This window comes from Capra hircus, chromosome 26 (genome assembly GCF_001704415.2).
Source record: "Capra hircus breed San Clemente chromosome 26, ASM170441v1, whole genome shotgun sequence".
Taxonomy (NCBI): Eukaryota; Metazoa; Chordata; class Mammalia; order Artiodactyla; family Bovidae; genus Capra; species Capra hircus.
This window is the reverse complement of record NC_030833.1, coordinates 44,113,369-44,126,379: the sequence shown is the minus strand read 5'-3', so window position 1 is coordinate 44,126,379 and position 13,011 is coordinate 44,113,369. Positions and strand designations below refer to the sequence as shown.

The following is a 13,011-nucleotide window of genomic DNA, read 5'->3' as shown; positions in this document are numbered from 1 at the left end:
AAGGAAATGGCACCCCTCTCCAGTACTCTTGCCTGGAAAATCCATGGACAGAGGAGCCTGGTAGGCTACAGTCCATGGGGTCGCTAAGAGTCAGACACGACTGAGCGACTTTACTTCTTACTTTTGGTACTACACTAGTTTCTTTCGGAAGAGTCTAGACCTGTTTAGAATGATTAAAAGAGAAAGCGTCAGAGCATTCCAATAACTCATCAAGTGTAGTACTTATTCCTTGTATTACTCGCAACTGGAGAGAATGCAAAGGAATTTGAGAAGATGTCAGCATGACATGGTGACACCAAGCAACAGCTGCACAGCTAGAACGATGCATACTGAACCAGCCGTGGGGCACCTTGTGTTACATTAACCTCCTTTTCCAAAAGTGATCCCTGGACTGTGATCCCGTATTTGCTTTTTAGCGTATTACCGAGCAATGGTAAGTTGGAAAAAAAAAAAAGTTTTCTCTCCCTGCCTTTTTTCTGTTTCTATTTTTCTCATCCTGTCCTCTTCGATATTTCAGAAACTTGGAGGAGCATTATTTGTTCAAGATCTTGTCAGGGCCAAAACAGTATAAATATCCCCAAACTGAAAACATAAATAAATGCCCTGTATAAGGACACAAACCAGAACAATCCATTATTTAGACTCAAATGTATCTAAGATCTAATCACATAAAGCTGCAGACCCAAAGGTACAGAGCTCTTAAAAAGCTGATGAAGCAGAAGTTTGTTTTGTTTTTTTTTTTGATGAGGTAAGGTGTACAATTTTTTTTATAGAAATTTATTTATTTTAATTGGAGGTTAATTACTTTACAATATTGTTTTGCTTTCGCCATACATCAATATGAATCCGCCACGGGTGTACACATGTTCCCCATCCTGAACCCCCCTCCCACCTCACCCCATACCATCCCTCTGGGTCATCCCAGTGCACCAGCCCCATGCATCCCGTATCATGCATCAAACCTGGGCTGGCGATTCATTTCTTAAATGATATTATACATGTTTCAATGCCATTCTCCCAAATCATCCCACCCTCTCCCTCTCCCACAGAGTCCAAAAGACTGTTCTATACATCTGTGTCTCTTTTGCTGTCTTGCATACAGGGTTATCATTACCATCTTTCTAAATTCCATATATATGCGTTAGTATACTGTATTGGTGTTTTTCTTTCTGGCTTACTTCACTCTGTATAATCGGCTCCAGTTTCATCCACCTCATTAGAACTGATTCAAATGTATTCTTTTTAATGGCTGAGTAATAATCCATTGTGTATATGTACCATAGCTTTCTTATCCATTCGTCTGCTGATGGACATCTAGGTTGCTTCCATGTCCTGGCTATTATCAACAGTGCTGCAGTGAACATTGGGGTACACGTGTCTCGTTCAATTCTGGTTTCCTCGGTGTGTATGCCCAGCAGTGGGATTGCTGAGTTGTATGGGAGTTTCTCATTCTAAGACAACTGAATCCAGTGTTTCATGAGAGAACTGGATGTGAAAAGATTTCAGTGTAACCAGAGAAGTGATTCTCACATGTTTTATTATCTATTTAAAAATCAGGAGACTTAAATATAGCACCCATGTCCCACTTCTATTTACAAAGAAAGAATGAGCTATACCAGTGGTAAAAAGCGAATCTGTTGGCTTAACTTGATTGTTCAATCTACTGTCTTCAATAAAAACATGGTTTTACTTGTGTTATATAAGCATTTTCACCCTTATTGGTGAAAGCGTAACTCCTTCCCAAATTAATTTCCAAGCTTCTTTGTAACATGATATCAGGTTAATCTCTGCTCCTCCTCTCTATAAGAAATTGTTTTTATTTGTTGTTTCCTTTAAAGATCTCACCACAGTTCTAATATGTGGATATATATTAGACACTGAGTTATTTACAGTGACTTTCCTCCATTGTGTTTGGGTAGGTAGTCACTGAAGGAAGCTATTTCTCAGGTGGAGATTAGCTACAGGTTGTTCCAGCCATCTGAAAAATGTAATTCATCTACAGAGACTAATTATGTGTACATAAAGGAAGAAGGAAAGTGTAAGGTTGCTATAGTAAGAAAAACAGATTAGATCCTAGTTATAATTTCACAGCTCTTTTCATTTACCCATAAGGACTTCCTAGGCTTTCAGACTAGATTTCAGTATTTGACTACTTCATTCAATATGAATGAATTCAACATAGTTCTCACTGTAGTATACAGAACAGTATAGAAGTTAATGAAACTAGTTTACAAAGTCAGTCAGATCTTGCTATTCCCTATATGTGCCCAAAAATTCTTCTATAATTTATTTAAATTGATTTTAATTTAATTTATTTAAAAACTATAAAATGACTTCCTTAGCAAAACAAATCTGAAGCTCTAAAAATGATTTCCACTAATTATTAAGACTTACTTTAAGTCAGATATGAGAGGAGAAGAACATACTGTGGTGACAATGAAGGTGAATACTTAGAGAGTCAATTAATTACTTCAACTTGTCTTGCAAAACAAAGCCTAAGAAAATGTTGGAACTGTTGATCTTGATCTGGATAGACCTTTGACCAAGAATCTCTTGATATCTATGCATAGAGAAAATTTTCCTATGTTCCTGAAAAAGTCATGAGAGATTCAATAAAGAAAATACTACGTGATATAAAGGTAACAAAGAGAGGGGCATTAAATTCCAACACTAAGAATAAGGATATTTGTTCCTGGTTTATAATCTCATAAGGAAGAACAGATAAATGGGTACATCTGCACTACAAATTATGGAAGAGGTAAGTGGGGAGGTGGGTGGGCAATGGCAGAAATTACTCATATAATGGTTTCTTTTTCAATTTTAGAGTAGGATGCCCCAAACATCATGTATCTGTCCTGCAGTCACAAATACCCTCCTAAATCACTTAACCAACAACATTATGCTCATTCTTCTTTCATTATGTTTGTTTCCTTTTTTGGGTTAACTCTCAGTCCTGAAAGATGATGCTGTGAAAGTGCTGCACTCAATATGCCAACAAATTTGGAAAACTCAGCAGTGGCCACTCAAAATTCTCCAAGCCAGGCTTCAGCAATATGTGAACCATGAACATCCTGATGTTCAAGCTGGTTTTAGAAAAGGCAGAGAAACCAGAGAACAAATTGCCAACATCTGCTGGATCATGGAAAAAGCAAGAGAGTTCCAGAAAAACATCTATTTCTGCTTTATTGACTATGCCAAAGCCTTTGACTGTGTGCATCACAATAAAATGTGGAAAATTCTGAAAGAGTGGGAATACCAGACCACCTAACCTGCCTCTTGAGAAATCTGTATGCAGATCAGGAAGCAACAGTTAGAACTGGACATGGAACAACAGACTGATTCCAAATAGGAAAAGGTGTACGTCAAGGCTGTATATTGTCACCCTGCTTATTTAACTTCTATGCAGAGTACATCATGAGAAACACTGGAATGGAAGAAACACAAGCTGGAATCAAGATTGCCGGGAGAAATATCAATAACCTCAGATATGCAGATGATACCACCCTTATGGCAGGAAGTGAAGAGGAGCTAAAAAGCCTCTTGATGAAAGTGAAAGAGGAGAGTGAAAAAGTTGGCTTAAAGCTCAACATTCAGAAAACTAAGATCATGGCATCTGGTCCCGTCACTTCATGGGAAATAGATGGGGAAACAGTGGAAACAGTGTCAGACTTTATTTCTTTGGGCTCCAAAATCACTGCAGATGGTGACTGCAGCCGTGAAATTAAAAGACGCTTACTCCTTGGAAGAAAAGTTATGACCAACTTAGATAGCATATTCAAAAGCAGGGACATTACTTTGCTGACTAAGGTCCGTCTAGTCAAGGCTATGGTTTTTCCTGTGGTCATGTATGGATGTGAGAGATGGACTGTGAAGAAGGCTGAGCGCCGAAGAATTGATGCTTTTGAACTGTGGTGCTGGAGAAGACTCTTGAGAGTCCCTTGGACTGCAAGGAGATCCAACCAGCCATTCTGAAGGAGATCAACCCTGGGATTTCTTTGGAGGGAATGATGCTGAAGCTGAAACTCCAATACTTTGGCCACCTCATGCGAAGAGTTGACTCATTGGAAAAGACTTTGATGCTGGGAGGGATTGGGGGCAGTAGGAGAAAGGGACGACCGAGGATGAGATGGCTGGATGGCATCACGGACTCGATGGACATGAGTCTGAGTGAACTCCGGGAGATGGTGATGACCAGGGAGGCTTGGCATGGTGCAATTCATGGGGTCGCAAAGAGTCGGACACGACTGAGCGACTGAACTGAACTGAACTGAACTCAGTCCTTGTGTACCCTGTCCCCATTCTTTAAAAATCTTCCCCTCATGCTGGAAGTTTTGTTTCATAATGAATGGAATGAAACAGTCAATAAGAAAGTATATCCACATACAAACATCTACCCTCATCTGGGGCTATTTTGTCTAAATAATTGATTTGTCCCTCTATAATCCATTCTTCTCACAGAGAGCTATCATTTAAACACAACCCAAATCATGTCATCTCATGGCTTAGAACCCTAAAAATCTTCTCATTGCACTTAAAAACCTAATCTAACTCCTATGACAATCAGCAAAGTCCCCTGCCACCTGGCCTTGGCTATTTTCTTTAGCCTCATCTCATTTCACTGTAATTTTTTTTTTTTCCCTATTCCTTAAGAACAGCAAACTCATTCCTAGTTTAGGATATTATGCTTTCTCTTCTCTCTGTCCTATACACATGGCATCCTGTATCTGCTTTTAGATTTCAGCTTGAGACCAGAGAGGTCTTCCTTCCCTAAACCAATAAAGAGTGGCCTTCTCACTCAATGCTATTTTGATGCCATTTCCTTATGTCTCATCTGTACCTTCCACTCAAACATGCTTTGTGTGGACAAGGTCCTGAATCCCAGAGCTTGGAACAGTTACTGGCACATGGCAGATGTTCCATAAATATTTGTTTTAACAAGGCTATAAGCTTCTTTGTTAAACACAATGATTATACAGGCTTTCTTTTCAAAACGATCTGGGATTCTTTCATTTTCCTGTAGATGTTGCAGGAAGAAAGACAGCTCAATTATTATGCAAGCACATTTTCCTTTAATGTTAAGTGACACTGGTATTGCTTTTGTTCTTCCAAATTTGCTTCACTCTATCTGATACATAATTTAATCTAATTTCTCATTGTGCTTGTTTATTCAACTTGAATTGAACACTTTTGTGCATTGGGTAGTACATTCATACGCCTAACTTCATATTTTGGCTGTTTATTTCATTTGTATGTCTTCAGAGCAAATGTGTGGGCACTTAATCATCTGTTTCTATTTTCATGCAGTTTTGCTGTAGACTGTACTGTGGCTTGTATAACATAAATTAAGGCATCTTCTGATGAGAAAATCGGACATAAAATACTAAAATATTTCTTTGGTCAAAATTATTTATAGAGCTATGGCTATTGTTTTGCAAAACATAGCAAATGCTTCCACAGCTGTGGAAAAGAAAGAAAATGATTAAAGCATTTCATGGGGTTTTATTTTATTTTATTTTGGACAGGCTTGATTGGGGCCAGTGATTTTGCACTTTATTTCATTTCGTTTAGAAAAAAAGAATAAGAAAAAGGTCATCAGAGAGTTCTTCAGTGTATTCAACAAAGAACAGAACTGGGGAAAGCAGCTTTTCATTTACAGAGGTTGCAAGTACAGCAGTTGGCACATTCAGAAAAAAAGGAAGCCAGTAATTTTTTCTCAGGGATCTCTTATATTTTAACATAGGAATGAAATGTTACTTCTGTTTTACTTTGTGTTCCCATATAAGATGAGAGAGAACAGTAAATCCTAGGAGAGCTCACTCTGTTAAAAGACTCTTAAGAATTTGTGGACATAAACCTTTGAAATTCTATGTATCATATAATTACTGGTATTGTGAGTGGTAGTGGTTTAGTCGCTAAGTCCTGTCCAACTCTTGTGACCCCGTGGACTGTAGCCCTCCAGGCTCCTCTGTCCATGAGATTTTCCAGGCAAGAATACTGGACTGAATTGCCATTTCCTTCTCCAGGGGATCTTCCCGACCAAGGAATTGAACCTGTGTCTCCTGCATTTCAGGCAGATTCTTTACTGACTGAGTTATGAGGTATTGTGAGTACTTAGAGACAAAAACTTTTTCAGTATCTTTCCGGTTAATCTCTATGATAGCACAACTCCAAAAATTCTTCAGCCTCCTGAGACTAAAATCCATTGATCCCAGTCACTCATTGACCCTTGTTCCTTTCAGCATCCCTCTCCTTCTTGCCCAATAGAAATTCCAGGAGTAGTCTCTATAATCCTTCCTTCACATGCATCTTCAACCCCTTTTCCCTCTTTCAACCACTCAGCTTTTCCTGGCAAAATGCCAGTCCTGGTTAAATCCCATTCTTTGTCTACTTGGGACTTGAATCTAGAGAAACAAATGGGGCTGAAAAAGCACACAAGAGCAAGTGGGCTGGCAAGCAAGACAGAATGAACAGCCCCCTCACTTGACTAAACTTAGGCTCCTCTCTGACACTATTAGGCTCCCGATTTCCCTTTTCTTAGGGTGTTTACTTTAGAAAATTTTCAACTGTAAATTCTCAATTTGCTTGTTTTGAGATATGCATCTTCTTCCAGGCTGATGATCTCCTGTTTTACAGCTCAGGAATGTCTTTCTCAAGGACTAAATAAGGACAAAAATCCTTCCTACCCTGGAAGGTAGAGCTAGGATGAAAATCAGGAAATATATAACCCCAAACCCCTCTCTCCTCCATGAATATTCTGTCCATTTATTTTCACACCTCATATAACCAACTTGCCAAAGAAACTCAGGGCAACTGCCCACCTGGTTCCCAGCTCTTCCCTTAAGAGCTTAATAAATCTTCACTTTTCTTTCTTGACTTCCATCTAATTTCTGAATTCTTTCTGCAATGAGACAAGAACCTACTCTGCGGTAACACCCCTACTGGAATACTTTTCCACCAACTCATTCCAGTGCTTTAAAAATTCTCCCATCCTTTGGTACAACAGAGTGAAGTTTGATCTACCTGTCTTATCATACATCCTGGATGAACTCTTTTTGCCTGTTTAATTGAGATTTGGGATTGGTAATATCAAATAGTGCCTGCATGATGATTGGCAATCATACTATGCCTTCCTAGTACATTTCCTCTTCTATTTCTCATACCTTCTCTTCTGTCTTCAAACCTCTCAAACATCTGCCCCACAGTTGGTGGTCTTGCTTTCTAGATCACTGAGAAATTAGATGTCAGAACAGATTTGCCGTAGAGCCAGCCATTCCATCAACCTCCCTGCCTGCATAATTGCCCAGGTACTGTGGCTTCCTTGTTTCTCTAGGCACCAGGGACCCTATACTCTTGTGTTCACTCAAGCTCTACTTGTGTAAACCTCCTGCCTTTCTCCTGCTTCAATATTTCCTGTGCTTTATAGGTGCAGAGAAAAAGAAGTGACCGTGATACTTTCACATTCACACATACAATTACATGCATAAAATACTCATATGCTAAAAAAAAGTACCCAACCTTCTAATTCATGTTATAAATTTGCTAATTTATATCTTCAGAGTAGCAATGACTACAATGTTGCTTATCACCAATTGAAATAAGAGATATATATGCCATCTCCCTTTCTTGGAAATCAAAGTGACAATATGTTCGCCACAGTGAAAAAGATTTCCTTCTGCTATAGTTAAGTTGATTTTCACATTACTAATTGCCTATAAATGTCAGATATGCTGGAGCTGCTTTTATTTGAAGCCAAATATATATCTCATCCCAGTGCTCAAAAAAATGTAAAAGGTCTCTGCAGTTTGTGACTTATTGCACAGCTGTGATGGGTTGAGTCCCATCTCAAAAAGTTCAAGGACTAAAAACAATTACCTCTTCAAGGACGTCAGCAAGCTTACTGAGGATCTCTTCAGGAAGGCTCTGGAATGTTGGAACGCTGAAAAACAATACAGAGATGATGCTGAAGGCATGTACTGCAGCTCACTTTTATAAATAAAACAGCAATATATCTGAATGAACATGCAAAAAGATCTCTTAACTAAGAATCTTCAGATGAAGATCATAGCAATAACTTAAGCATAAATCTGATGACTAATACAGGGTAAATGTATAAGAAAGAATTGGAGGTTGGACAGAACTGAGTTCAAATTTCACTTAGATTTCCTTGTGTGACCTTGAATGCCTCAGTTACAATGGGGAGAAAACCACCCTCTCCCTTATCAGCCTGCTGTCACAAGATTCCTTCCAGTTCCATCACCCTCTCCAGGAACTCCCCCTACATATACATACTCTCTGTCTCCCCTTTCGACAGGCCAATTGCTACCCATCTTTTAAGACACAGCTTGATTGCCGACACGTTCAGCACTGCAAGCATGCATTCAGTAACACTGGACGTTTCCCACTTTCACCAGTCTCTCCCCCCTAGATAAGGTTTGCCTATTATGATCTCTTTTATCCCTTCCTGCAGTTGTAATTAGATAATTAGTCAGATACTTGCTACTGGCCATCCTTACTGCCAAAATCAAACGCCGCAAAAATAAGACGTATCTATTTTGCTCAGTTCCTATATCTTTAGTGATTTGTTAATAACAACTCAAGAACATGTGTTGAATAAAGTTATGAAAATATGGATGTACAAATGCTTCCTAGGACAGTTATAGGGATCAGATCAGACAGGATGGAGAAAAAAAGTCCAGATTCATAGTAGACCCTGAAAAATGTCTTCTCAGCTTCTTATTAGGGAAACTCACAGACCAGCAAGGAAATATTGAATTACGTTGAATACACAAATCAATAAAACTTATTTTCTATGGATAATGACAGCAGCTTTAAAAGAAAAAAAAACTCATTAACATAAAATTCTTGAAAATCCATTCCACTAGAAAATCTAACTGGGATGTGGAACTAAATTCTCATGTAACCCTATTTCAATCTTGAGTAGAGAAAAGACTATAGATGAGTGGATATACATTTGTATGTAAGGTATTTTATTAAAGACTGATCTTTAGATAAACTCAATCTTTAGGTAAACTGCTATAGAACAAACATATTTAAATGAGTTAGATGAGCTGGATGAGACTTATCTCAGCTTTGTTGCTAGAGGACAATGGTTTTGGCTTGATTAGAATGAATACAATGTAAGAAGCCAGAACATAGTGTTTGGATATAAGCATGAAAGTTTTACTGTTAATTTGTCACTCTGATTCCCATTACTTAGTGTAAAGCCTATTGATAAAATCCTAAGGTTTTATGCAGAGGTAAAACGATTCACCAGGACCATCTGTTCCACCAGATTTACTGCTATGGTCTGAGCCACGCGGGTTTTAATTTCCAGAAGGCAGTCTATTTCAGCAGCTGGATGAAACATATCAGAGAAAGAGAGGAAGACAGAGGAAGCTGTTTCCATGAGTTATGCAGGCTGAAAAAGCTAGTCCTTCCATGTTCTTTTAATGAGCTATATATTTCAGTTTCTTCTGAGATGTAAGAATAATTAGAATATTTCTATCCCAGTGGGTATTTATGAAAAACACAAACTACAACTGAGTTTTTCTCATTTCATTATAATTGGCTGCCTTCTTTAGAGAGCCCTAATACTTCTGTGCTAAGTCTATGTCAAGCCACTCTCTATTTTCATTTTCATGAGCATTCTTAGTCATGAGAAAAAAATAATATTTGCATGACTATGTAACCCACTAAAGAAAACAAAACCGTTAAGTTTTAGGAGGGCATTTTAATAAATTATTTTTTATAATTTTACTTAGTTTTTAAAAATTCAGCTTTATTTAGGTATAATTGACAAAAATGCAAGATATTTAAAGTGAAAATAGTGAAACAATTCCTCTCATCCAGTTAACCTAGTTAATTAACACATTTGTATATTTATTCTCATGTACTTTTCAAACGTATAAGTTCTACTCTTTTTGTAAATTTCAGTTATACAATACAGTGCTGTCAACTATGGTTAGAAGCTGAAACTCTGTAACCTACTCCCCCGACTTCTCAGTCCCTGACAACTACTGTTGTGTGGTCTCATGAGTTCTTCATTTAGATTCCACGTATAGGTGATGCCATGAAGTATTTTTCTCCCTCTGTCCAGCATAATGCCCTCAAGGCCCACCCATGTAGTAGAAAACAAAATAGCTGGATTTCCTTCTAATGTATTATTTCATATTATACAATAATATTCCGTTGTTTGTGTGTGTGTGTGTATGTACATATATACACATATGGACTTCCCTGGTGGTTCAGTGGTAAAGAATCCCACTACAATGCAGGAAAAACAGGAGACGTGGGCTTGATCTCTAGATGGGGGAAGATCCTCTGGAGGAGGGCATGGCAACCTGCTCCAGTATTCTTGCCCGAAGAATTCCATAGACAGAGGAGCCTGGTGGTCTACAGTCCACAGAGTCACAAAGAGTCAGACACAACTAAAGTGACTGAGCATGAACACACACATACATGATCTTCACACACACACACACACATACATGATCTTTTACAATTTTAAATGCTTCAAAACATTCAGTGCCATTTATTATCAATAAAAATTAAGGATGATTTTAAAGAAGAAACACTAAAGAATTCTTGGTAACAATTTAAGCACTTTCAAATCTAATAAAATGGAAATCAATTAACAGGAAATAAATACTTATCAAAGAACCATTGTTATAGTCATCCATTTTATAGCTAAAATAACTGGGATCTTGAGACTCTTCTAGAGGTCACAACACAATACAGATAAGAAAGAAAAAGGAAGAACATTTTTATCTGAATGACTATCATGCTGATGACTTGTTGAGCTACCCACCTCACAGCAGGCTTCCCTGGTGTCTCAGATGATAAAGAATACACCTGCAACGTGGGAGACCTGGGTTTGATCCCTGAGTTGGGAAGATCCCCTGGAGGAGAAGGACATGGCAACCCACTCCAGTACTCTTGCCTGGAGAATCCCCATGGACAGAGGAGCCTGGTGGACTACAGTCCGTGGGGTTGCAAAGAGTCAGACACGACCGAGTGACTAAGAACAGCAGAGCAGAGCACACTTCACAATAAAACCATGCCATATTCTTTTAATGACTTAGAAGTGAAGCAATAATATGAATAACCTTTGATTCAGTGACTTCATTTATTAACTAACTTTTTACTATGAAAAATGTCAAATAAATGGAAACGCTGAAAGAAGAGCTCAAGAATCACCTGTATCCCCACCACCTAGATTAGCAACTGTTAACACTGTGCCATCTTTATCTGCCTTCAATCCATCTAACTTTATATGCATATTGATAAACAGGTTTATAGATATTTTTGATGATAATCTGACAGCAAACTATAGGTTTCATGAAATTCCATCCCAAATATTTGAGCATACAGATCTAAAAATAAGAAAAATTTAAAAATACTATTATGTTACTTATGATATCATTTTGGGCCCAATCATTCAAAATTTAAAGAAAAGCCAAATTTTTAATGTAAACATGATAATGTTTTTAAGCTTAAAATTGTTTGGTACACCTTTTCAAAGTGCAAATTAAGAAGTAAGTGAAGCCCCTGGCGGAATGAGTTACCATACTGCACTGGCTGGAGAAGACATAACAGGAGGCCGAAAAATAAAGTCTTGGAGAGCTGACTTTGCTGAATGACTGCTGGAGAAGGCGGTAAAGAAATTATTGTATTGCCTCTTTTCAAACACACCGTATTTTGCTGAATTAAAGTTTTTGCTGCAAATACAAAGATGGGTGAAAATCTTGTCCACAGAATTGCACTTTTGCCCTATAAATGGATTAATCAGTCATGGCGGGACTAGCTCTTTGGCTACTATTCATTTGACATGAGAATCAACCAATCATTAAAGAAGACTGCACATGAATACTTGGTAATAAACACAAGTGGTGCTGGACTACTTAGCTGGAATAACTTTTCAAATGGAAGAACTATTGAAACTGAGTGGGGCCCTATGGAGCTCCATGGCATGGAGTTCTTTTTTTGTCCCCATTCCCTGTAGACAAAACTCATGACCTTTCCTGAGTTCCAGAGGGCAGTTTTTAACAGTTGCTCTTCAAGAAAATTGGAGATATCAAGGGAATATTTCATGTAGAGATAGGCATGATAAAGGAGAAAAATAGCAAGTATCTAATAGAGGCAGAAGAGATTAAGAAGAGGGGTCAAGAATACACAGAACTATACAAAAAATATCTTAATGACCTGGATAACCATGATGGTGTAGTCACTCACCTAGAGTCAGATATCCTGGAATGAGAAGTCAAGTGGACCTTTGGAAGCATTACTATGAACAAAGCTAGTGGAGGTGATGGGATTCCAGCTGAGCTATTTCAGATCAACTGTGCTCATTTCATATGCTAGCAAGGTTATGCTGAAAATCCTTCAAGCTAGGCTTCAGCAGTACATGAACTGAGAACTTCCAGATGTACAAACTGGGTTTAGAAATGGCAGAGGAACAGGAGATCAAATTGCCAACATTCGCTGGAGCCCAGAAAAGCAAGGGAATTTGAGAAGAACAACTAGTTCTGCTTCACTGACTATACCAAAGCCTTTGACTGTGTGGATCACAATAAACTGTAGAAAATTCTCAAAGAGATAAGAATACCATATGACCTTAGTTGCCTCCTGAGAAGCCTATATGCAGGTCAAGAAACAACAGTTAGAGCCAGACATGGAACAATGGACTGGTTCAAAATTGGGAAAGCAGTAAGTCAAGGCTATATATTGTCACCCTGCTTATTTAACTTCTATGCAGAGTACATCATGCAAGATGCTAGACTGGAAGAATCACAAAGTGGAATCCAGATGGCTGGGAGAAATATCAACATCTTCAGATACATAGATGATAGCACCCTAATGGCAGAAAGCAAAGACGAACTAAAGAGCCTCTTGACTAAAGTGAAAGAGAGTGAAAAAGCTGGCCTAAAACTCAACATTCAAAAAACTAAGACCATGGCGTTCAGCACCATCACTTCATGGCAAATAGATGGGGGGAAATGGAAGCAGTGAGAG

At 38.3% G+C, this 13,011-nt stretch overlaps 1 protein-coding gene across 4 annotated transcripts in view; it reads right to left on the bottom strand.

Moving 5' to 3' along the window:
* PRKG1 (protein kinase, cGMP-dependent, type I) overlaps positions 1-13,011 on the bottom strand; it is a 1,377,467-nt gene that overhangs the window by 380,150 nt on the left and 984,306 nt on the right. For all 4 annotated transcript variants that reach the window (XM_018041139.1, XM_018041140.1, XM_018041138.1 and 1 more), the window contains exon 5: positions 7,873-7,936. In XM_018041139.1, the coding sequence (XP_017896628.1) occupies positions 7,873-7,936 (64 nt within the window). The remainder of the gene's footprint in view (positions 1-7,872; positions 7,937-13,011) is intronic.